The 27855-nt window shown below is 37.0% G+C and overlaps 1 protein-coding gene across 3 annotated transcripts in view; it reads left to right on the top strand.

Moving 5' to 3' along the window:
- The window catches only part of LRRC7 (leucine rich repeat containing 7), a 577609-nt gene that overhangs the window by 190979 nt on the left and 358775 nt on the right, over positions 1-27855 (top strand). For all 3 annotated transcript variants that reach the window (XM_043460998.1, XM_043460997.1, XM_043460999.1), the window contains exon 3: positions 16782-16984. In XM_043460998.1, the coding sequence (XP_043316933.1) occupies positions 16782-16984 (203 nt within the window). The remainder of the gene's footprint in view (positions 1-16781; positions 16985-27855) is intronic.

Genomic DNA, 27855 nt, shown 5'->3' with positions numbered 1-27855 from the left:
ATCTAAGGCCAAACAAAATTTTCTTCTTTCCCTCCATTCATTGATCTGTACAAAAGAGAATTTCACATAGCATGGCTGCCTTAGACTAAGAGAACAAACAGAAGAAGAGAGAGTTCATGGTCTAATTAATACTACCTCAAGAGATTCACAAGGAAACAATTTTAATAAGTCTTTGCCAAATAGGATCCTGGGTTTTATAGATGCTGAAGAAGAGATTCTTAACTTTTGCTTGGAAGCTGAATAAAGAGGTTCTATTAGTTTGCTAAGGCTGCTATAACAAAGATCACAAATTAGGTGGCCCACCCAGCAGGAATTCATTGTCTCATAATGCTGGAGAGTAGGAATACTAAAGGTTCCTTCTGAGGACTGTGAGAGACCTGTTCCATGACTCTCTCCTTGGCTTATAGATGGACCTCTTCTCCATGTCTCTCTCCATTTTTCCTCTGTGTGTGTCTCTTTCTTCACGTGCATTATTCTTCTAAGAATGCTAGTCATTCGGGAGTAGGGCCCTACACTACAATGGTCGGACTTCATCTTAACTAATTATACTGCAGCTGCTCTATTTTCCAAAAGGGTTCACATTCTGAGGCACTAATTGTTAGAACTTCAGCACATGAATTTGGGGAGGACACAATTCACCTGTAATAGGGATAGTAGAGGAACAGTTTTCTACAAGAATAATCCTTGAATTTAGTTGAAAAAGTATAAGGAAGGATAATGAGGAGAGATAAGAAGGCAAGATGGTTCATGAGAAGATCAGGAAAGGCAAAGAGACATGTAAGATAAGGTATGAGTTTGGTCCAGGAAGAGACTGAAGTCTTGGCAGAGGATGATACACCCAGCTTGCAATTACAGAATTCATGGTGAGGTAGCAGGAAGCCTGAAAAGAGTTTTACACATGTTCAGATTTGAATTTTAGTAGTGATTATTCTGGTAACATGTGGTCCTTTTGAAATTTATTCTATCTACCAGCACGCCCTATTCATTCAGAGATGTCACCTGCCTTCTTTAGGCTTCTTCCAATTCTATTTCCAAAATTTTGCTGCTGATTTTATTCTCTTAATTCTCTCAAAACCTGTTGCCTTTTGTTGTCTCCTAAATTATTAAATTCAGTAAGAATATAAACCAAAAAATTTCATATATAATATTTATTACTTATAAAATGAATAAAGATAAGTATTTAAATACCCAGGATGTTTTAAATTCTCATTTGAAATTATTCTTTTAATCTCATATCAGAAACTAACAATGAAAATAATTCACAATCATAACAAAATATTTCAATTTTAAAATGAGCCTCTGATTCCTCCATATTAAGCTTCCATAAGTTTGTCATTTAGCAATTATTAAATCTATGAGTGCATTCTCACATGCTATTAACTTCCTTGCAGAAAGCTTTTTAAATTAATTTTCTTTTAACACTTCTTTCAGCCCAAGGGTGACCTCAAGCAGGCTTACATGTTTCATGAGTCTCTTAAAGTCTTTCCAGTTATAAAGTAACTGCCTAAATTTAAATCCAAAGAAACTTAATTGATTAAAAGATTATTACCAGAAGCCCTGTTTATTTAGTTCAAATTTTCAGCATTTGCTTTAACTATCCTAAAGGCACAAGTACTACCATCATGAGCATTAATTAAAATATTAATAAACAGAGATAATATTGGAAGTTATCTATACTTCTAATTAAAGAATGAATATAAAGCAGCATGAAATACCATTTAAAAATGCTTTTTCACAGTTGTTTATATCAGACTGAAAAGATGTGTGTTTCATCATGTCTTGTGAAGGAAACCATATTGACATTGTGCCACTTCACAAAAGGCAAGAGATCCCTTAGTTGAAACAACTGCATGGAAAATGCTTTCTCTGAGGCTCGTACTCAAATCTTTGGAAGAAGGTGTAGAATAAAGTATTTCACATAAGGTGAAATTTTTACAAAAATGAATATTAAGCATCATGTTTCCCAATTTTTATTAAATAAAATATTTGATTAAACTACTTCTAAATGTACTATATGTATCTCTGGCTTCTCAATAAATCTTGCTGACTAATTGATCTTTTTCATAATTACTCAGTCATCAGGAACATAAGTAATTATCTTATACAATATAATAAAAATATCTCAAGAGATATCAAGGTATAAGACTATCATCTAAGTAATTTATTCAAGGATGAGATAAGTGATTAGACTAAGGTTGTAACCAAACCTAAGATACTATTTATTGAATTGCCTATATCTGACTATTTCTCTTCCATTTTCTTATTCTGTATCTCTATATAAACAAGGCTTCGGATGTTATTCCAGAGACTCATTACTTTAGATTACTACCTTTTGAAAGTTAAATTTTTGAGAATACCTAAATACTTAGAAATTTGTTGCTTCATACTGGTCATGACTCAGGTTTACATGGCTCAGGATACTTAGAGCAAATGCTGAAGATTTGCCTGAAAGCAAATTTCTTCAAGAAACATAACTGTAACTTTTTATTACAGAATTAGAACATTTTCAGGAACTTGGGTTGTTTTAAGCTAAAACTGAAGTTTGATTTCTACTGTCCTCTATAGTCATATTTACATATTTAAGTAAGTCAGTAAATAAAAATTCTAGGAAAGGATGTATGGAAGAAGGACAGAATTATTAAAATATTGTTATTCACCTATGTGATACAATATGGAGAATGTTGGGTTATTTTGTTCTGGTTCTTGTTAACTTATTTGGAACTATTTCCATGGTCAGGGAACTAGTTCCCAACTCTTAACTACTGAACCACCAGGGAAGTTCCAAAGAGAGATTTTTGAATAAGCTCATAACTGCCACTACTCAGTACAAATCTTCTCTTGAGATTTTTTTAAGGATTGATTCTGTAATCCTTATGGTGAGATTCTTTAGTTAGTGCTAAGATGATAATATTAATAGTAAGGAGGAGGAGGAAGACAAGGCAAGCAGCATTATTTATAGTCTGGAACATGTAGAGAAGACTTGAAAAAGAAAAATTTGAGCTTCATAAGTGATCCAAATTCAATATCTGAGGATCTCTTTTCTATCAGAGCACAAGCAATGTGTGTTAGCAGATGGAGAAATAAACTACTGTGATGTTGAAAGATCTGCAAACAAATTATAATAACCAAAAATAAAATTATTCAATGTAAAGATAGAATGGTATTACCATAGAGTGGCAGGATTGACATAGAAGAAAATGGATCAGTGTATCATTCCTACTACTCTATGGTAATACCATAAACATGTATTTCTGCTTTATTGACTACATCAACGCCTTTGACTGTGTGGATCACAACAAACTGTGGAAAATTCTTAAAAGGATGGGAATACCAGACCACCTAACCTGCCTCCTGAGAAATCTGTTTGCAGGCCAAGAAGCAACAGTTACAACTGGACATGGAACAACAGACTGGTTCCAAATCGGGAGAAGAGTATGTCGACTGTATATTGTCACCCTGTTTATTTAACTTACATGCAGAGTGTATCATGAGAAATTTTAGCATGGATGAAACACAAGCTGAAATCAAGATTGCTGGGAGAAATATCAATAACCTCAGATATGCAGATGACACCACCCTTATGGAAGAAAGTGAAGAACTAAAGAGCCTTTTGATGAAAGTGAAAGAGGAGAGTGAAGAAGTTGGCTTTAAACTCAACATTCAGAAAACTAAGATCATGGCATCTGGTCCCATCTTTCATGGAAAATGAAGAAGCAATGGAAACAGTGAGAGATTTTATTTTGGGGGGCTCCAAAATCACTGCAGATGGTGACTAGAGCCATGAAATTAAAAGACGCTTACTCCTTGGAAGGAAAGTTATGAACATCCTACCATATCAAAAAGCAGAGACATTGATTTGCCAACAAAGGTCCATCTAGTCAAAGCTATGGTTTTTCCAGTAGTCATGTATGGACGTAAGAGTTAGACTATAAAGAAACTGAGTGTTGAAGAATTGATGCTTTTGAACTGTGGTGTTGGAAAAGACTCTTGAGAGTCCATTGGACTGCAAAGAGATCCAACTAGTCAATCCTAAAGTAAATCAGTCCTGAATATTCATTAGGAGGACTGATGCTGAAGCTGAACTCCAGTACTTTGGCCACCTGACGTGAAGAACTGACTCCTTGGAAAAGATCCTGATGCTGGGAAAGATTGAAGGCAGAGGAGAAGGGGACAACAGAGGATGAGATGGTTGGATGGAATCAGCGACTCGATGGACATGAATTTGAGTAAGCTCCAAGAGTTGGTGATGGACATGGAAGCATGGCGTGCTGCAGTTCATGGGGTCGCAAAGAGTTGGACATGACTGAGAGACTGAACTAAATGATGGTATAAGATAGAACATAGTCTTAAAAGTACTAGATAAAATAGCTGAAAAGTTAGATTAAGAGCCTGACTATCAAGCTAAAAAATCTTGTAGAACGGCCTTTTCTAAAATGTGTGATTAGAAGACTAATTATGTTGATAAACTGTAGCATTTTATATGTTTTAAATTTTAAGCAGTTTAGGAAACACTGAACAAAAAGAAGCTTATCTCTTTATCCTGAAGAATTCTTAGGGCTCAATTTGCTAACACAGCTTGCTTATGTCTTAGAAGAAGATATGACCTGGGGATATGAACTAGGAAATACTTCTATTTAAAAATGTACACTCAGTGAAGCTTTTAGAACTGGGGAATGGACATGCATTTTAGGGGCTTAATCAAGCTATGCTATGTGTAAATATATAAAATGGATAAATCTCTAATATTTTCTTTTATACCAGTTATCACAATGTACAAGTATGGACTTATTTGCTTAATTTTTTTGTTCAATATTTATCTCTCTCACTATCCAGGGAATTCATTAACTCAGGGAACATAGCTCTTTGCTCACTAGTTCTTCCCATCATATAACCCAGTGCCTAACACATTGTAGACATTTAATTTGCTGAATAAATGATTGTAAGGGAAGGATGTCTCGAAATTGTATACTTTTGTACCATATTACTTTGGGCAGTACTACTAAGAAATGCTGAGTCTGAACTAGATTGACTGAATGGTAAAGAAAGGAAGGGAAGACATTGAATGTCTAATATATAAGGAAAGAAAGGAGAAGTAAAAGATGACTCCAAGGAACAGCATTAAGAGAATTAAAACACAACTAACCAAAGCAAGAAATCAAGAAGGAAAGCACAATGTCTGGTACAGAGTAGGAGCTTAGCAAATATTTTTAAGTTCTGCTTTAGAACAGTTGAATTGTATTTAAAGATAGGTGACTCATTAAGCAGTTAGAAACTAAACCAGAGATGATGGTATATATTAAGAATCTTTTGTAGAGAGAGACCTTCTGGTCAGTGGATGAAAATTCCTGGGAAATATGTAAGGAAAGAGAATGGAAGCACTGCTAGTCTTAAAACAAGTCACTTGCCTAAAAGCTGAATTAGAAGTATTTAAAAAGCCTTTTCTTGGTACCAGGCATCATCCTTTCCTTTTTGATTTCTTGTTTTGATTGCTAATGTGGTAATATCAGCATTAAAGACCATAATATGTTTATCCTAATAACAGTCCTTTGGTCTTGAAGACAAACTGGTTTCCTTGTAAGGATAGCAAATTGAATTGTGAATAACACTTGCAGGCTTTCAGATATTGTAATGATAGGATGAAAACAAACCCATGCCATCTGAGTATTTTTGAAATGTGAGTATGTGAACAATCAAAAAACAAACAAGCCTCAGATGCTCCACTTGGAGTCTGAGAATCACCATGTGTGCTGTCTTGATGAGGGAGTTTCAGAGACTACTTCAGGCGAAGTAATGGTTTTAAAGATGTTTCTTGAAGTAGGACACGGAAAGAGGTTGGCAGGTTTCCATATTCCTGTGGCAAAGGGTTTCTCAGTGAATAAATTAGAAACATTTGTCATTTGGAAAATGTAAGACCGTGCCAACTAATGAGGACAGCCAGAGTATTTATCACAAGAAATCTTGGAAAGATTGAACTTGCCATTGTCCTTTTAACTTTCCAGGGATGAAATATTAGGCAAGGATAAAATTGGTATAATGGGTCTACAAATCCTAGAGAACGCAAAGGTACTGAAAATCAGATGTTTTGATACACATATTCTTATTGCTTGAGTCAACCTCTGCAGGCATAATTCTCAAGTGGTTGAAATTCTCTTTGGTTTAAATTATGAATAGAGAAGGATTTGAGGAATATATCAAGATGAGTCTTTCTGCTTGTTCAGCTAGTTTAGGCTGTGTTAATGAGCACTGCTATTTAAATGTATTTGATTCAGAGAATGTTGATAGGGAGACTGTTGGCTGTATGCTTTGGTTGTAGAAAAATTCCCTTTAGCTCTTCAATTTAGATTTTAAAAAATAAGGTTCAAGAGAGAAGAGAATCTATGCAGTAAGAATCCAAAAAATAATACTCTCAACTTTGATTTATGGAATTTATTGGAAGGATGCTAACAGGAAGAGATGAATATTTTTCTCTTGCCTTTTTAAGTCCCTTTGAAAACCTGAAAATCTAAAATTCCCTCTTTGGGATATTTGCTAAGGGTATATAGTAAAACAGGAAATCAGGTTGCTTCTGGGTCAAAGTTCATATACTAGATGTGAAGCTGTATACTTCTATAGTATACCAGGCAATGGTCGTGTTTCAGGAGAAAAGCGATGATGTTTCTGTATATCATGTGTGTAACATTTATGTGCTTTCTTGTGTGTTATGACCTACTCCATTCCTGAAACACTTTTTTCATCCTACCGTATGATATTTCCATACTTTAGACATTCAAAAAAACTTAAAAGTCTTTATCATCAGATAAGAGAGCAATGTTATTTCCCTCACTGTTACCCCTTCATTCTATTTGTAACTATGAAGTATTCTGTGTGTAAATAACCATCAAATGTGTGTGGTAAAACTACTGATAAATTCATGTTTGATAAATTCTCAAATATTGCTTTCTAAATATCACTGTAAATGCAATGCATTGTCTGTTAATTGGGGAAAAACTGGTGGCTTTGGGGTCAGGAAAAATGAGATCTAATCTCAGTCTACTAATTACTCTGTGTGTGACCTTATGCATGTCACAAACTCACTAAACCTTAATTATTGTTTGAAATACAATAATATATGGATGTCTATTTGTCTTGATAAAACAAGATAATAGATTATAAATTGTTTTGAAAATTTCCAAAGCTATATAAATAAAAGTCATTATAATCATCTTTAGCTCTCATATTCATTCACTAATACAGTTAATATTTTTAAAGTACCTACTCTGAACCGGATATTCAATACTAAAGTTACTAGAAATATGTGTTGTTGAAAGGCTAGACATGGTCCCTTTCCTTACAGAGGTGTCAATCTAGTGAACAAGATTCATTTGAATAAGTAATCGAAATGTGATCAAAGGGTATTGCAGCATACAATTGGAACATATAGGGAAGAGGACACAGTTGGAACATATTGAATAAAGAGAGGCTATTTTCCCTTCTAAACTAAATTTTTAGAAAAGAGCAAGGAAATGTGCCCTGTGCAAAAGCAGAGCTATTTATGAAGACCTTTATAGAAAAAAAGATCAGGTAGTCCTGATCGTGGCACAAGAAGCCATGATTCCAAAGAGCCCTGAAAACGAGGACAAGAGTGGCGCCTAGCCAGGCAGAACAGAGCCCTGGGTCTGAGCGTGGAGGGCAGCGGTCTGTCCAGAGGACAGTGTCATACTTGCGAGCCACAGGAAAAAACTTCTGACTTTGTCTGGAAGGCAGAGAGGAGACATTGAAGTATTTGAAGTAAAAAGGTGACATAATATTTGTGTTTTTAAAAGGTCACCCCAGCTTCACAGTGGTGGGAGAAAAATAGAGTGAAAGAGACAGGTACATCACCAGGAGATAATAAATGAACAACATTGCTGGGGAGTTGAAGAAAAATATTCCTGAATCAAGATAAGTTTCGGCTGTTGAAGGATTAGGACTTGGTGATTGTTGGATATGGAAAGTGAGAGAATGAGAGGAGTCAAGAATATTGCTAAGCTTTTTGTCTTGAGAAACTAGGTGAACTGTGTGGCTGTTGTCTGAGAACACAGGAAGAGGAGGTTTGGGCAGAACATTTAGTGAATACTTGAAACCAGATGATGCAATTCTACAAGCTTGGTATGTACTCTGATCTTAGAGATGATTAAACAGATAGAGGTTAAATATGTGCTGAGAGTCATACAGCCAAGGAATTGGCTTCAGTGTCTAAATTCTTGACCGTGATGATGGACTCCATACCTTTGAAAAGCATCACTTCAATTTTAAACATTGTTATGTTTGAGATGCTCATAAAACACAAAGTGGAAATGATGAGGGAAATAAATCTGAGTAGAAATTTTAAAAACTTCATAGCCACCACTCATCAAAGTTAAACGAAAAGAGTTGGGGAAAGGTGAGTGAGATTGTAAAGACTGAAAGAGAGAGAGCATACAATTAAAAGGGCAACAAGACTAGCCGGGGAATAACGCTAATATTTTAAATGTCAGTGTTTGGAAGAGAAGATGGATCTTCTTAAAAGACTGAAATTGAGGAACCGAAGCAGAAGGATAAATGTCAGAAGAGTGTAAAGTCAGGGGAGCGAAAGAAAGAGAGTGTTTGTGAAAGAAAAATGTGGTTCTAGACCAATGCTCCTAATAGGTCAGATAAGAAGGGATTAAAAGTATGAAAGGGATTAAAGAAAGGAAAACTTTCTTTTAAACATGAAAGTTAATCTCCCACCTACCTTATTGAGCTGAACTTACAACCAATATTCCACCAAACTAAAAGAAAATTTTAAATGCATATGATCACAAGGAGAGAGAAAATTGAAGAAAAGGCATCAGGAAATAAGAGATTTCAACAAATTTTAAGAAGACAGGGAAAAACAATGTAGCTTATATTTATATGCATAAAAAGTACATTGTCAGCTACATTATAATATACCCACAAAGGGATACAAAAATTAATTTGCTTCGTAGCCTTCCTTGAGAGTCTTGGAGACAAGTACCAGACAAAGAACTGGAGAAACTTAGTAGTGAAAATAGAAAAACTGACTTAGATCCTTATTTACCAAACTTCTTAGTTATGCCCCCGGCTGAAGACCAGAACATTTTTTGACTTACTGCCAGTGAAACCTGGAATCCTGCAGTGAAACCTGTTATGCATACAAAGCTTCCAATTAGCTCTGTAGGGAGTCACTCTTCAAAATTGAAGGACAGCCAGGGATCACCAGATACTTGTGAAAAACCTCTATCATGAAAGATAAAGACCAAAAGAAACAAACAGAAAATAGAACTCAGAATAAATGCAAGGAGCAAGGGGGAAAAGGCACACACACAAAAAAGTCTATCAAATTAGAGTGCTGGAGAAGACTCTTGAGCATCCCTTCAACTGCAAGGAGATCAAGCCAATCAATCCTGAAGGAAATCAACCCTGAATATTCATGGGAAGGACTGATGCTGAAGCTGAAGCTCCAATACTTATGCAAAGTACCTTATGCAAAGCCAAATCATTGGAAAAGCCCCGATGCTGGGAATGACTGAAGACAGGAGGAGAAGGGAGTGACAGAGGATGAGGTGATTAGATAGCATCACCAACTCAGTGAACATGAATTTGAGCAAACTCCCGGAGATAATGAAGGACAGAGAAGCCTGGTATTCTGCAGTCCATAGGGTTTCAAAGATTCAGACTTGACTTAGCAACTTAACAATGATATCTTCTGAAAGAAATGAAAGTATATGGCACCCTGAAATAGAATCATGATACTGTGAAAAAAGAGCATGATTTAGCAATGAACAAATAATTTTTGGACAGTATGAATATGTTACCTGATAAAAGATAATGCAGGAGATGGGTTTAGAAGATGAAGTTGAGACAGTCTCTCAGAAAATAAAATAAAAAGACAAAGGCATGAAAATTACAAAAGAAAAAAGAATTGCATTACAAGGTAATTCTAAGAAGTAGGTCCAACTAATCAGGATGGCATAAAAAGAAAATAAAAACAATGAAGAGGAGGAAATTCTCAATTAAAAAAAATTAGAAAATTTAACAAGTGAAGGATAAGTGAAAGGGCCCGTTGAGTACCCAGGAAATGATTAAAAACATACCAAAGCACATCATCATTAGATTTCAAAAGACTAAGAATAAGATAAAAGTTCTAAAATGTTCTGGCAGAGGGGAAAGTGGGCGTAAAACAGGAATTTGAATAGTAATGGAGCTAGATTTCCTGACAACAACCTTGAAAGCTAGAAAATAATCTATTAAAAATTACTTCAAATTTGTATATTTTTTCAAAAAACCAGCTTTTAGCTTTGTTGATTTTTGCTATGGTCTCTTTAGTTTCTATTGCATTTATTTCTGCCCTGATTTTTAAGATTTCTTTCCTTCTGCTAACCCTGGGGTTCTTCATTTCTTCCTTCTCTAATTGCTTTAGGTGTAGAGTTAGGTTATTTATTTGGCTTTTTTCTTGTTTCTTGATGTAAGCCTGTAATGCTATGAACCTTCCCCTTAGCACTGCTTTTACAGTAAAGAAAATTACTTCTGACCTAGAGGTATATATCTGACCAAACTTTAAATGTATTTGTAGGTGAAATGAAACCATGATCATATACGCAGAAGCCTAAAATATGTTCCTGTTATATATTCTCTCTCAATGAGTTACTGGATGTTATATTTCATTGTTGGATGTTATAGTTCAATAAGTCTAGAAAGAGAAAGACATGGGGTCCAGGAAATAGGAATAAAACAGAAGAAAGAAATGTAAAATTTACAGAATGACAATGATGAGATATTCCAGGATCAAACGCACACAAGCAGAGACACAGACACACACGCACATGCACACACATACACAGACACACACTTATGTGTGTGTGTGTGTGTGTGTGTGTGTGTGTATAAGATCTAGAAAAGGAACCACTCCAGACAGAAGCAGGAAGGTAGAGTGCTCCTGAAGGATTATCCTGGGGGTAAATGACAGAATACATGTTTCTAACTATACTAAGAGAAGAGGAGATAGTCAGCAACTTGAATGAGTGAAAGATACATAATAAAAAAAAAAAAAACAAATAAAAACATAAAGCAATTTTTAAAGAAATAAGATGCAGAAGAAATCAAATGTAATTGAATTATAGTGATATTTATAGCTATAGTAAAATAAGTATTATTAATTTAAAACAAAATTGCTATATATATTTTGGTTGGTTATAAGTGTATGAGAATTTGTTAGAAAAGGTAAACCACCATGTTATATAGCAAAAATCTGTAAGGGAAAAATCGTGGAGTAGCATTACAATTAAGTTTCTTAGAAACTTAGGGTGTGACCTCCTCGCCTCCCGCCGCAGGGCCATGGCCCACTCGGCCCTGGGACGCTGCCCCAGCCCTCCTCCACCCTCTGCTCCCCACTGGCTGACTTGGGGCGAGGCAGGGCCTCTCTGCTGTGGGAAGGGGGTGGGACGCGGCCCTGGAAGCAGGGGCACCGAGTGGCCCCTCTTCTCCCCCAAAGGTGTTCATGCCTCCCTGCGCCTAGTACAGACAGGCTGGGCACGGCGGTGCTTGGCGCTCAGATGACATGGGGATGCCTGGCCCCCTCCTGCTCCTCACCCCACAGCTACCTGAGGCTGCTCTGAGAAATACACATGGGAATAATGTGCTCCTCTTCCCCTCAGGCCCAGGTGCCCCCTCGTCGTCTCCCTCCCCGTCAGGCCTGTAGGGGGCAGCAGGAGACGATTCTCACCAAAGTTATGTCAAGCCCCACTGGCCCCTGGAATGAATTAGCCAGAGGGGAGCCAACCCCCAACAGCCCAAATAGGCCCCCAGCCCCAGAGGCGTGCAGGCTGATGGGGCTGCATTATTTCCTCTTACCCCCTGCCTGACCGAGACAGCGTGGGAGGGCAAAAGGAGAAAAGCATAGGCTCTGGACCACAGCTGATGAATAGAGGGCCCAAAGGGACCGAGAGAAGGGGATGAACAGACACCTCTCTGATGAGCAGCAACCCTGGGATCACTGACATGGAAGGGACCACCCCGGGGCTGACTGCTTTCCTGTGCTGTTGGTCCCCAAAGCTAAGAAGAAGGAAGCAGGGAGCAGTGCTCCAAGCATGGCTCCCCCCAACACCTATTTATTTCCTTGTTTGTGTTGATGCTGGGCAGGTCCTCATTTGTCCCTTTAAGGTACCTTTGAGGGGTGAGGGGCTGGGGAGGGCCAGACCCAGGTTCCAAGGGCACAGGCAGTGCAGCTTTTGGCTGTGTACATAGGGTGCTTTATTCTCCACAGAGTGATACATGCTAAGGTGGGTTGGGCTTGGGCCGATGTCCCCATATGTACAGAACTGAATAAAGTGGGTCTCTGAGAAAAAAAAAAAAAAAGAAACTTAGGGTGGAAAAAGTTGAAAGCTATTATGTCTACGGAGTATGAATCAGGAATGGAAGGAATTACAATGGATAGATAATCCATAAATTAGAAACCAAGTCATCAATGGGTTCTAGAGGTAGTGAACTGAAATGAGAAAGAACAGAACCTTACCCAAGAAAAAGAAAGTCAAATGGTTGTGTGAAGAGGCCTTTCAAATAGCTGAGAAAAGAAGAGAAGGAAAGCAAAGGAGAAAAGGAAAGATATATCCATCTGAACACAGATTTCCCAAGAATAGCAAGGAGAGATAAGAAAGTCTTCCTAAGTGATCAATGCAAAGGAAATAGAGGAAAATAATAGAATGGGAAAGACTAGAGATCTCTTCAAGAAAATTAGAGATGCCAAGGGAACATTTCAGGCAAAGATGGGTACAATAAAGGACAGAAACAGCATGGACCTAACAGAAGCAGAAGATATCTCGAAGAGGTACCAAGAATACACAGAAAAGCTACACAAAGATCTTAATGACTCAGATAACCACGATAGTGTGATCACTCACCTAGATCCAGACATCCTGGAGTGCAAAGTCAAGTGGGTCTTAGGAAGCATCACTACCAAAAAGCTAGTGGAGGTGATAAAGTTCTAGCTGAGCTATTTCAAATCCTAAAAGATGATGCTGTTAAAGTGCTGTACTCAATATGCCAGCAAATTTGGATAACTCAGCAGTGGTCACAGAACGGAAAAGGTCAGTTCTCATTGCCAAAGAAAGGCAATGCCAAAGAATGCTCAAACTACTGCACAATTGCACTCATCTCACATGCTAGCAAAGTACTGCTCAAAATTCTCCAAGCTAGGCTTCCATAGTATGAGAACTTCAGATGTTCAAGCTGGATTTAGAAAAGGCAGAGGAACCAGAGATCAAATTGCAACATCCGTTGGATCATAGAAAAAGCAAGAGAATTCCAGATAAACATCTACTTCTGCTTCTTGACTATGTTAAAGCCTTTGAATGTGTGGATCACAATAAACTGTGGAAAATTCTTAAAGTGGTGGGAATGCCAGACCACCTTCCCTGCCTCCTGTGAAACCCGTATGCAGGTCAGGAAGCGCAATAGTCAGAACTGGACGTGGAGCAATGGACTGGTTCCAAATTGGGAAAGGAGTATGTCAAGGCTATTTACTATCACCCTGCTTATTTAACTTATATGCAGAGTACATCATGTGAAATGCTGGACTGGATGAAGCTCAAGCTGGAGTCAAGATTGCTAGGAGAAATATCAATAACCTCAGATATGTAGATGACACTACCCTTATGGCAGAAATCAAAGAAAAACTAAAGAGCCTCCTGATAAAAGTGAAAGAGAAGACTGAAAATTGCCTGGCTTCAAACTCAGCATTTATAAAATGAAGATCATGGCATCCAGTCCCCTCACTTCATGGCAAATAGATGGGGAAACAGTGGAAAGAGTGATAGACTTTATTTTCTTGGGCTCCAAAGTCACTGCAGATGGTGAATGCAGCCACAAAATTAAAAAAGACACTTGTTCCTTGGAAGAAAAGCTATGACAAACCTAGGCAGCATATTAAAAAGCAGAGACATTACTTTGCCTACAGATATCCATCAAGTCAAAGCTATGGTTTTTCCACTAGTCATGTATGGATGTGAGAGTTGGACCATAATGAAATCTGAGCACTGAAGAATTGATGCTTTTGAACTGTGGTGTTGGAGAAGACGTTTGAGAGTCCCTTTGACAGCAAAGAGATCAAACTAGTCAATCCTTAAAGATATCAGTACAGAATATTTGTTGGTATGACTGATGCTGAAGCTGAAGCTCCAATACTTTGGCCACCTGTTGTGAAGAAGGAACTCTTTAGAAAAGACTCTGATGCTGGGCAAGATTGAAGGCAAGAGGAGAAGGGGACGACAGAGGATGAGATGGTTGGATGGCATCACCGACACAATGGATGTGAGTTTGAGCAAGTTCCAGGAGTTGGTGATGGACAGGGAAGCCTGGTGTGCTGCAGTCTGTGAGGTCACAAAGAGTCGAACATGACTGAGTGACTGAACTGAACTGAATTAAAGGAAGAGGTTACTGGCAGGCAGTGAGATTATCAGAGGAATAATGCTTTCAATGAAAGGGAAAGCAGTACTAAAAGTGCATTAAATTGCAAAAACCTTCCTAGATGGTGAACACTGACCAAATGGTTCAGGTACAGGCTTGGATATTCTCTTTTTTCTCTTCATAATAAAAAACTGCAGTTGAAGCAACAGATGGGTATCAAGAAATAGCCACATGGTTTGGCACAAAAGGGTGAGTGTAGGGTACTGGGTAAAAACAATGTATGAACAATTGATTCATCAGCTGTGAATCATAGAGAGACAGGATAAATGCCTTGAGTCTGCTTTATGGCATCACAGCTGAGTAGTCATGTGGTTACTAAAGACTTAAATTAAAAACTTGGGAATTTTTCAAGACTTCTCCCTACAGTACCCTTTCCACCTCTCATTTAATCCATCACGCACGCTAGGGATTCTGCTTCTTAAATACCTTGCCAGTCCATCACTTCTTCCTATTCTTACTGCTACTCTCATAGTCTGAGCCATCATCACTTACCTTTTACAACTACAATAACCTCAACAAACATTTGCTAGGTGCCTAGTATATCTGACATATACTAGGCATCTGACATATACTAGGCACCTAGCAAATGTTTGGTATATGTGAGACATTAGATGCATTTACTGGCTATTAATATGTGCTAGATCCTATGTAGAGATCAGCCTGTAATCAGGGCTTTCAATTCAGGTCAGGTAAAATAATAATTCCAAAACCTTGTGATTCAAGCTCCCAGAAATAAGAAATGTAGGATTTTGAGAGCTAGGAACTATGGAGAAGAAAGGTCATCTTTTTAATGTTTTTAGATAAACCTTCTACAAATTGCCATGTACAAATAACCATATGTAAGAGCTGACTCATGAACCTGTCCCAAAATATAATTTTATAAATTTCATAAGTTAAGGGAAGAATAAAGGTGGCTTTGGGCTGAACTTTCACCATCTCTTAAGCATATTGTATTCATTTGCCTCCAAATTTGATTTAATCTAAGCCATTTCAAAACAAAATACTGCATTGTTTTTTGTCAACTATTGCTACTTTCTTTTTCTGCAATAGGTTTATGGTGATAAGTAAAAACAAATCAGTGAATAAAATGCAAGTTTCAAATTGATGCTCATTCAATACTGTTTCTGCAGATGGCAAACTATACTATTACTATGAATTCAAAGATGAAAAAGACAAGGTCCTCTCCTTCAAGAACCCACCTAGTACATGGGGAAATAGTACACGTAATTAGGAAGCGATGAGATTAGTGCCTGGTAGCTCCAGGGAAGATGCTATTCGTTTATCTTGAGACATTCCAGAGATAGTGACCTTTTAGTTAGAATGAGAAGATTTTCAAGCTAACTACCAGTATCTGATGGTGGTTGGGGACAGACTCTCAAATGTATCCATCTGTTCATTCATGAATTGATTTTTTTGTTTACATTGGTTATTGTTTGTCTACTGTATGTCAAACACCAAGACAAATGTAAAAATGAACAAAATAGTTTCTACCCTCAAGAGGCTTAGAGTCTAGGGAAAAAATGACATGAGAAACAGTAACTTTAATGAACTGTGGTAGATGCCGTGATACTGATTCGTGCAAGTTTTCATAGCATTTGGTTGGTGCTAATCTAGCAAAAGACATGTCAGGACATGACATGCCATGATTGTTTTCTCCCATTAAAATAAAAGGATTCGTAAGTACGGATTCTTATTCTGAAGTGAATAACCAATACAGCCGTAGCTCCAGCAGAGAGTTTGTTCAGTTTATGTCTCTCTCCCCAGTACATAGTTGAATGTCTAGAGCACATTAACTATTCAATAGATAATTATTGATTAGTGGAATAAATTTGAATCAAAAAGAGAATATCATAAACCTTATGGGTAAAACTTGACTATTAATATTTTGGAGAAATGAAGGAAATATATTTTTCCAACAAATCTAGAGGTTTCTATCCTGTACTGCAATTAGTATACAATTTTAAAAATCTATATTGTAGATCCGTGTTTCAAATGTGAGTGTAAGCCTTGCACTAAGTCAGAATTGTGTTCTGGTCCAGTTCTGCCATTCCAAACCTGTGTGACAATGGGAACTCTCTGCCCCTTTCTGAATCCATTTCTTTATTTGTTAAATGGTAATAAAAACCTGTCTCACATACCTTTGAGAGCTGTTTATGGATTAAATGATATAATGCATATGCATGTCTTACGTAAACTTTTTAAAGCATTATATAATTATAAAATATATATCATAATTAAATTTCTAAGCTTTAAATATTTTAAGAAAGCCTTCCAAGGCTGGTGGTTAAGCAGTTGGGTTTTTTTTTTCTGTTTTTCTCTAGTGCAGTGCCTGGAGATGACCACCAAGCGGAAAATCATTGGCCGTCTGGTGCCGTGCCGATGTTTCCGAGGTGAAGAAGAAATCATCTCAGTTTTGGATTACTCCCACTGCAGCCTTCAGCAGGTGCCAAAGGAGGTTTTTAACTTTGAACGGACATTGGAGGAGCTTTACCTAGATGCCAATCAAATTGAAGAGCTACCAAAGGTAATTTTGACAACCTAAAACACATACTTTAAATGAGTATTTCATAGCTCCAAAGAATTGGCATAATGATAATGCTAACTATAGCCTTCTATCTAAGTGACTGACAAATCATTCAAGTTAGCATAACTTTTCCCAATAGTTTCATCACCTTTTAATGCCACTCCATTTGCAACTTCTTGTGATATATTAATAGCCATGGAAATCATTACTTTATGGGATATGCATTTTTATTTTAATTTAAGATCTCTTCAAGAAAATACAGATGATGAGTAAGATCAATAGCTTATATTTACAAAAGAAAGGGAAAATATGGTACTCTCTATTCCAGAACTGAAAATTTGTATGTTGTATGTTAAGGTAACATTGTTTTAAAGCCTTGAATTATATGTTAAGCCTAAGAAATGCTTTTATATGTACACAAGCACACAAAAAATCAAGAATACTGTTATGGAAAACATGCTGTTGTTTCTAGAATTTGAAATCTTTGATTATAACAAATATCACTGAGTTTATATGGCATACAACTTATAAATATCATGTAACTAAAAAATTTTAACTAATATCAAATTTTGCACGCACATAAACACACACTGCCTATGACCAGAAAAGATTGGAGACATTAGCTAAAGCAGACAAGGTCACACAGCAGAAAGATAAAATCTAAATCATTGGATCCTATTGTTCAACTAAATAAATGACTCGGATTAAGTAGTTGGCATGGCATCTACCTGTGAAGAACTTACGTGATGGCTCAGAGGGAAAAACTGTCATGCAATACATTTCTACTGCTTATGCTAAAAAATGCATATTAAATACATATTAAATATCTAAGAACCAGAAAAAAAAAAATCCTCCATCACAAAGTGAAAGTTGCTCAGTCATTTCTGACTCTTTGCAACCCCATGGACTGAATACATGTCCATACATACCCAGGTCTCCCACATTGCAGGCAGATTCTTTATCAGCTGAGCCACAAGGGAAGCCAAAGAATACTGGAGTGGGTAGCCTATCGCTTCTCCAGCTGATCTTCCTGACCCAGGAATCAAACCAGGGTCCTGCATTGCAGGCAGATTCTTTACCAACTGAGCTACCAGAGAAGCCCTGCATCATAAAAGCTAACTTAATTATCAAAAGCAGAATAAAGTGTTCTGATTAAAAGAATTTTTGAAAATTATCTTCATTTGGGATGATGGATTATGGTGTTTATATAATTCTTCAGAGATAGGAGATATTTAATATATACTTCAAAGAAAATATTCTTCATTTTTGATAACCTAAATGTATAGTGTCATCTTGAATCTTTGCCCAGGAGGCCTGGATCAGGCCTAAAAGAATTTTGGCCATATGGATTAACATCCACATTGCACATAAGTAGGGATAGGACTAAAATGAGCTGTATCTTCCACCAGGCTATAAATTACTTGAGGGCAGAGGAAGCATCTTATTCATTTTGGCTTCCCTGTAGAGGAGGACGCATGGTGACTTTTACATAATGAACACTCAGTTATGTGTTGCCACTGCTAGATGAAATGATGCAGAGAACTTCATGTGCTTTAGAACTTGATTGGCAGATCTATATAAGGTTAAACAATTCATAAATGTGATATTTAGCTCTAATTTAAGAAATTAAACACAAAGTTTTGGGGTTTTTTTTAGGTCTGGTCCATTTAGAATTTCCAGATGAAATAAAGGACATTCAGTAAAATTTAAATTTTAAACTACTAAGCAAGTCATTTTTTAGTATAATTATGCCCCAAATATTGCATTGTATATACTTATGCTAAAACTAAATAGTTTGTTATTTATTTGAAAGTAAAATTTAACTGGCCATCCTGTATATTTATTTGCTATATCTGGCAATTCTAAGGCAATCCAGATATTTAAAATCTTTTTCTAGATCCGTGCAATAATCTGTAAGACAAATCACAAGCACAAGGTCAATTGATCAAATACCCACTCATTTAATATCTATTCAACTACACAGTAGTTGAAGCTCTAGTGAATTACAAGAGAGATCAGTCTCATTCCTTGCTCTCAAGGATCTGAAAACCTAATCACAGAGAAAACTGAAGCTTTAGAGGTGAATGCACAGTGACGTATAATCAGAGCCAAAGAACCAAGTCCTGTGGTAGAGTTTATGTACAGAGAAGAGTATTGCTCTTGGACTGGGGAGAGGAGGGCTTGACCAAAAAGCACAGAAGCAAAAACTAAGATGGAATAAATGGAGAAGGGGAGGAGAGGAGCAGCAAAACTGTGAAGGGTCTGGAGCTGCAGGTGCAGGTGGGACTGTGCTGACACATGTAGGTAGAGGAGGAGAGCAGAAAGAACTCAGATTATGAAAGGTCTTGAGAGTCACACAGCAAGGTTTGACTTCATGCATCAGACAGATAATGCCGTTGGAGAGTTTTACATATCAAGTCACTGGGAGCTTAATGAGGAGAGCTTGGGTTAACAATAAAGAAAAATAATACAAGTGAGTCAAGGACTTAATAACACTTTTCTGCTATATTAGAATTTAGAAGAAATGGTTATCTTTTATTACTAGTATGCTTTATATATTTCAAAGATTTTACACATAATCTTTCAGGGTTTCTTTGGCTCTCAAAGTTCAATATTACTCCTTTCCTAAAACAACCCTGTAGATTAGTTTTTTCTAAAGCATCTAATATTGAGATATGATCTAAATTATTTGATTTCACAATTTGACTATAATAATACCTGTATATATTTCTATATTATTGAAAAAATACGTAAATTAAGAAACAAAAGGGCCGACATATCAATTAGGGCCCACTGAAAAAGTGAAAGTGTTAGGCACTCAGTTGTATCAGACTATGTGTGACCCCATGGACCATAGCCCGCCAGGCTTCTCTGTCCGTGGAATTCTCCAAGCAAGAATACTGGAGTGGGTTGCCACTTCTTTCCCCAGGGGATCTTCCTGACCTAGGGATCAAACCCAGGTCTCCCGTGTTGCAGACAGATTGTTAACTGTCTGAGCCACCTTATGTGTGTTTTAATTAATAGAAACCACAATCCAAACTGACTTAACAAGAAATAGGCTTGATTGGCTCACATAAGTGGAAAATGCATTTCAGGACACGCTCTAGACTTGGTATGTTTCTATTTTCTTTATGTGAGAATAACTTATCCTGAGGCTGGCTTTCTCTCAGGGGGCAGATGGCTACGGCGATTCTAGTGTTCACTTCCACATCCTCCAAAAATAGAAATATTTGGCTTCTGAAAACGTTCTCTCTTTCTAAGAAGGACAAGAAGTGGCTCCTCCGGAATTCCTCAGTTATACCTTCTCCTCAGATCTCACTGGGCTTAATGGTGTCACATGTTCATTGTTGATCCAGTCGTTTTGCCATGGGGTCCACTATGCAAGAAAAATAGGATTACTCTAATTGGGTTCAACAGTGATGGATCACCTCTGTGGAGCTGTGGTTACTGGCAGCAATAAAAGGGAACGAGGTAGGAGGATTGGAGGGGAGATTACCACAATGTACACTACAAACAAAATGCTATAAAATCACTGTTTTATGAAGAATAGTTCATCTTCATCAAAGTTTGTAAGGACTTGTAGGCAAAATATTGAGTCCTTAGGAGATTTAAAGCTTTCAAAGTTAGATTAAATTTAGTATTTTTTTTTCTCTCTTATTTTACCATTTTTTTTTTTTTTGGTGCTATTTTGACATTGTTACCATTATGATTTCAGATTTGTTGAGTAATGAAATAACCATTTGTATTCTCGATATTACATTATGGCAAAAATTACCTTTTATAATTTTTTTATTATCTTCATTCTGATATTTCATACTAAGAATGTTCTAGCTGGCCATGAATATCTAAGTTCTTATGCAACAGGTAGAGAACAGAGTCAAGGTTAATGGCATTAGGAAAAGAATGTCAAGAGTGTGTCAGAAAAGATGCAAAAATAGATATGAAAGAACAGGAAGTCTTTTGATTAGGAATAGTTCAATCTGTGTTGCTTGAAAGGTAAAAATACAGAAATGACATGCCTTTCACACAGTGATAGAAACCCACACAGCTTATAATTTAGCTCTGCTTTACTTGTTATTTGGAATTGGAAACTTAAAATTATACAAAGTAAAAGAACATCACAGATGTATATTATAAATGAAGTAGTGTGGAAAGGCAAATGTGAAAAAAGTGCAATAAAGAAAAAAACTACAAAGAAATTTCTTGAAATTGAAGAGAAACTTTAAAAAAGATAATAGAAATAATTTTTATAAAGTCAATATCAACCAAAATTGGAAGACACAGAGTGAATTTGGTAAAAAAAAAAAAAAAAGGGGGGGGGGTCAATTTATCTTTATATGAAAGAAAAGTGAAAGTGAAAGGTGCTCAGTCATGTCTAACTCTTTGTGACCCCATGGACTTTATAGTCCATGGAATTCTTCAGGCCAGAATACTGGCGTGGGAAGCCTTTCCCTTCTCCAGGGCATCTTCCCAACCCAGGGATTGAACCCAGGTCTCCTGCATTCAAGTGGATTCTTTACCAGTTGAACAACCAGTGAAGCCTAAGAGTTTTAGAGTGGGTAGCCTATCCCTTCCCTAGGGGGTCTTCCAGATCCAGGAACTGAACCAGGGTCTCCTGCATTGCAGGTGAATTCTATCAGCTGAGCTACTAGGGAAGCCCTTATATGCAAGAGGATGGGACTAAATTTGAAATACCGTACTTACAAAATTTTCTCCATTTAAACTATCCAGAAATATTTTAGAGATTAAGAACCTTGGCTTTGGACTCAGACAAACCTGGTGTCAGAACCTAGCACTGCTAATTGGTTGAGAAGGTATTTCATTTTCTGAAAACCTCGGTTTCTTCATTAGCAAAACTGGGAAAATAATAACATCAATTCCTAGGTTAGACAGACAGATGCATACATATATATATATATATATACATACATACATATGTAGATACATAAGTAGGTAGGGTGCTTGGTGTGATATTGTTTATGCAGCACTTGGAATAAAAAAAAATCCATATTTGGCGTTTATCATTCTTATACCACAGAGAAAGGAAATTTTCCATGTTAATTACCCTGGGTAGAATAGTAAGATTTTGTAAGATTTCAAAATAGTTCTGCATATTAAACTCTCGATCAAAAAATGTTGTGGCATGTCTTCATTTCTAACTGAAATCTCCAAGTAAGTAAAAGTCGCTCAGTCATGTCAGACTCTTTGCGACCCCATGGACTGTAGCCTACCAGGTTCCTCTGTCCATGGGATTTTCCAGGCAAGAGTACTGGAGTGGGTTGCCATTTCCTTCTCCAGGGGATCTTCCTGACCCAGGGGTCGAACCCGGGTCTCCAGCATTGGAGGCAGACGCTTTACCGTCTAAGCCACCAGGGAAGTCAATCCTCTGTCCATAGTGGTGTTCAGTTGCTAAGTCATGCCCAATTCTTTGTGACCCCACGAACTGCAGCCTACCAGGCTTCCCTGTCCTTCACTATCTCCCAGAGTTTGTTCAAACTCATGTCCATTGAGTTAGCGATGCCATCTGACCATCGCATCCTCTGTCCATAATGGGTGATAGGTTATTTACCCAAACAGCTACACCAAGTGCATGTGTAATAGACAATACCACCAGTTCCCCAGAGAATTTCCTTGACTCACAGAATCATGTTATGACATTTTGCAGTAAATGCAACTTTGGAGATTATTTTATTTAAGCCCTTAATTATTATAATAAGCAAATCAAGGTCAGAAAAGGTAATTAACTTCTCTTAGGCCACATGGGATGTTAAATTTCTATCCACAATTAAAATCAAAGACCATGTTATAGTTAAGATAGAATAGGTTATTCTGTAGTAACAAGTCAAAAATGTATAACTGAAGTTTTTCTTTGTGCCCCATGTTGTGTTGGCAGGGACCACTGATCTCTAAGAACTTATAGCTAATAACTAGTCCAATTTTCCACACAGTGCAGAAATGTCTATTATTTCTTTTTTTAGAACAGTCATCCAACATCTTCATGAACCTTTCTATGGTGGAAGAAGTCACTCACTTAAGAAGCAGACAATTGTATTATCCGAAAGGTCTGGTTATTTGCAAGTTCTGCAATATATTAATGATGTAGATCCATCCACCTGTCTATCCATCTAAAACTTGGCTAGGCACTCAGAGTGCTGCTAACATTATGAAGGAATGCCTTCTCTAGATAAAGAACTATGCTTCTGGAGTTACTGCCTTGATCTTCAAAACATTTTCAAGGATTTTGTATACATTGGTTTAGAGTTCTGTTTTCCAAGACGAGTTTCCATTTCTCAAACCACTTTTCAAGGACATACTTCCCAGATGCTTCATCATCTTAATATTACGTCCATTGTATTCAGAATATTGTTCATAAGTTGAGAGATGCTAGGGGAAAAAACACTTCCGTATCAACAGTTGGTTCTGGGAAGGAAACAGACATTGGGAATCCAGGTGTCAGACAAGGGCTACCAATAAACAGATGGATGGTGCTCATTATTCTATCTTGGTCCCTCATGCAAGGCTATAAGGCTGAGAAATTGATTATCCAGTATAAAGCAGAGAAGAGTTGATCTAACAGGGATGTTTTAGACAGGTGAAAAATTTGGCATGGCTTGGATTCAGTCACTGGCCATGACATGGAAGAAATCTTCACTGACTCATAAAAAAAGAGCAACAAAAACACACCTGAATCATACCAGCAGGTAAAATAGAGCTCCAAGCGAATGACCAAAGGATGGGTTCTGACAACAGCGCTGGAACTGTTTCGGCTGAGCCTACACACAAAAGTCAGGCAAGTTGTCTGCTCGGAGACGGCCTCTTCTCTTTCCTCTGCCAGTACTGCTCTTCCTCATGCCTGCTGCTTCATTTCCCTCAGGTCTGTGCTCAAACATCACCTTACCAGAGAATCTTCACCCATTTTATTCTTAGATAAAATAACAATGCCCACCACCACCGCTTACTTCCTTTAACAAAACCTTAGGCTTAATTGTATCTCTAGAAGATTTCTAGTACAGTTCAATCCTGTTAACCAGTAGTAAAACACTGCTGAAATACTGTATCACTGTTGTAAAAAGTGCCCATAGCTTCCTCTGAAACAATGTATATTATCTTGCAAAGAGTAAGACCTTTGACAGCAGCCAGAGGTGAGGACCGGAAATGTTGGCACATATCTGCATAGAACATAGAAAATAAAACTCTCTCATTGAATTTGCTGGTTGTTTTTTTTTTTTTTTTTAAATTTTTAATGCTGACTCAGGAGGTTGGAGTGAGGTGGGATAATTTTCAAGGCTCCTCCATAATTCACTAGCTAATACAGTACACTCTGCATTTATTTTTACTCTCAAACTCTAAGTACTTCATCCATGTAAAATAGAACTTTCACATAATATTTTCTCAAGTTAATAAAACTGCTCTCTGACTCTAGAAGTGTTATAGAAGCAATGTCAAGCGATATACTTTAACATCTATTGCAGTAGAGGGTGGAATAGTTTCTCTAAAATCCCTTTCAAACTTAACCTTCTGTGATTCACTCACTTGATATTCCTTTGAAATAGATTAAAATGATAAACAATGGAAGGAAGTGTTCTGACAAATAAAGTAGTGACTGTAGTTACTGATTGTTATCACAGAAGTCATACAGTAAATGTAGAGTTCTGAGTAGAAAAGACCTAGTTTTAATACAAGTTCTGACAGAAATTCATCAGGTGACTTTGAGCATCTTACTTAACCCATTTGAATCTTAGCTTCCCCATCTGCATTAGATTCTAACAAATTTGTTTCTGCCCATCTCCTGGGATTGCAGTAAGCATCAAATACTCTAAAGTACATGAAAGCACTGTAAGAACAGCAAAGTGATATATAACTCTTGAGCTAAGAGCACTGGCTTATTTTGATTAGAAAGAGCATATGTTTAACGAAGTTGACTTGCTTTTTAATATAAATTTATATAAACAGTACTATATACAAAAAAATTTATTCAACAAATGACTATGCATTTACTGCTTAGTATGCATATACAGTTGTATCAATTTTTGTTGTCTTTTTTAAAAATTTTAGGCCATAAAAAACAACTGATCATTTTAGGTAAAGATCACTGATGAACACAGATGCAAAAATCCTTAACAAAATTCTAGCAAACAGAATCCAACAACATATTAAAAAAATCATACACCATGACCAAGTGGGCTTTATCCCAGGAATGCAAGGATTCTTTAATATCCGCAAATCAATCAATGTAATACACCACATTAACAAATTGAAAGATAAAAACCATATGATTATCTCAATAGATACAGAGAAAGCCTTTGACAAAATTCAACACTCATTTATGATTAAAACTCTCCAAAAAGCAGGAATAGAAGGAACATACCTCAACATAATAAAAGCTATATATGACAAACCCACACCAAGCTTCACCCTCAATGGTGAAAAATTGAAGGCATTTCCCCTGAAATCAGGAACAAGACAAGGGTGCCCACTCTCACCACTACTATTCAACATAGTGTTGGAAGTTCTGGCCACAGCAATCAGAGCAGAAAAAGAAGTAAAAGGAATCCAGATAGGAAAAGAAGAAGTAAAACTCTCACTGTTTGCAGATGACATGATCCTCTACATAGAAAACCCTAAAGACTCTACCAGAAAATTACTAGAGCTAATCAATGAATATAGTAAAGTTGCAGGATATAAAATTAACACACAGAAATCCCTTGCATTCCTATATACTAACAATGAAAAAACAGAAAGAGAAATTAAGGAAACAATACCATTCACCATTGCAACAAAAAGAATAAAATACTTAGGAGTATATCTACCTAAAGAAACAAAGGACCTATACATAGAAAACTATAAAACACTGATGAAAGAAATCAAAGAGGACACAAACAGATGGAGAAACATACCGTGTTCATGGATTGGAAGAATCAATATTGTCAAAATGGCTATTCTACCCAAAGCAATCTATAGATTCAATGCAATCCCTATCAAGCTACCAACGGTATTTTTCACAGAACTAGACCAAAGAATTTCACAATTTGTATGGAAATACAAAAAACCTCGAATAGCCAAAGTAATCTTGAGAAAGAAGAATGGAACTGGAGGAATCAACCTGCCTGACTTCAGACTCTACTACAAAGCCACAGTCATCAAGACAGTATGGTACTGGCACAAAGACAGAAATATAGATCAATGGAACAGAATAGAAAGCCCAGAGATAAATCCATGAACCTATGGACACCTTATCTTGACAAAGGAGGCAAGGATATACAATGGAAAAAAGACAACCTCTTTAACAAGTGGTGCTGGGAAAACTGGTCAACCACTTGTAAAAGAATGAAACTAGAACACTTTCTAACACCATACACAAAAATAAACTCAAAATGGATTAAAGATCTAAATGTAAGACCAGAAACTATAAAACTCCTAGAGGAGAACATAGGCAAAACACTCTCTGACATAAATCACAGCAAGATCCTCTATGACCCACCTCCCAGAATATTGGAAATAAAAGCAAAAATAAACAAATGGGACCTAATGAAACTTAAAAGCTTTTGCACTACAAAGGAAACTATAAGTAAGGTGAAAAGACAGCCCTCAGATTGGGAGAAAATAATAGCAAATGAAGAAACAGACAAAGGATTAATCTCAAAAATATACAAGCAACTCCTGCAGCTCAATTCCAGAAAAATAAATGACCCAATCAAAAAATGGGCCAAAGAACTAAACAGACATTTCTCCAAAGAAGACATACAGATGGCTAACAAACACATGAAAAGATGCTCAACATCACTCATTATCAGAGAAATGCAAATCAAAACCACAATGAGGTACCATTACACGCCAGTCAGAATGGCTGCTATCCAAAAGTCTACAAGCAATAAATGCTGGAGAGGGTGTGGAGAAAAGGGAACCCTCTTACACTGTTGGTGGGAATGCAAACTAGTACAGCCACTATGGAGAACAGTGTGGAGATTTCTTAAAAAACTGGAAATAGAACTGCCATATGACCCAGCAATCCCACTTCTGGGCATACACACTGAGGAAACCAGATCTGAAAGAGACACGTGCACCCCAATGTTCATCGCAGCACTGTTTATAATAGCCAGGACATGGAAGCAACCTAGATGCCCATCAGCAGATGAATGGATAAGGAAGCTGTGGTACATATACACCATGGAATATTACTCAGCCATTAAAAAGAATTCATTTGAATCAGTTCTAATGAGATGGATGAAACTGGAGCCCATTATACAGAGTGAAGTAAGCCAGAAAGATAAAGAACATTACAGCATACTAACACATATATATGGAATTTAGAAAGATGGTAACGATAACCCTATATGCAAAACAGAAAAAGAGACACAGAAATACAGAACAGACTTTTGAACTCTGTGGGAGAATGTGAGGGTGGGATATTTCAAAAGAACAGCATGTATACTATCTATGGTGAAACAGATCACCAGCCCAGGTGGGATGCATGAGACAAGTGCTCGGGCCTGGTGCACTGGGAAGACCCAGAGGAATCGGGTGGAGAGGGAGGTGGGAGGGGGGATTGGGATGGGGAATACGTGTAAATCTATGGCTGATTCATATCAATGTATGACAAAAAAAATAAAAAAATAATAATAAGAAGAAGAAGAAGAATGAGAGAAAAAAAAAAAAGCTTGGTTTTTTAAAAAAACTTACATGTATGTAATTCATATCATACATATATCGCATATTAAATTTTTTCACAGTTCCAGGATGGCGGGGATTATAATGTTCCACTTCAGGGCAGACCCATTTAAGGCTCAGAAACAGTAACACCACTATTCAAGGGACATTCAGTTTCATTGGTCCAATTGTTGATTTTGAGCTCATTAGGCCATTTCCTACAT

The sequence above is a fragment of the Cervus canadensis genome, chromosome 2, assembly GCF_019320065.1.
Source record: "Cervus canadensis isolate Bull #8, Minnesota chromosome 2, ASM1932006v1, whole genome shotgun sequence".
NCBI classification, from domain to species: domain Eukaryota; kingdom Metazoa; phylum Chordata; class Mammalia; order Artiodactyla; family Cervidae; genus Cervus; species Cervus canadensis.
Note: the sequence above shows the minus strand (reverse complement) of the source record. Positions and strands in the feature narration are given on the sequence as shown.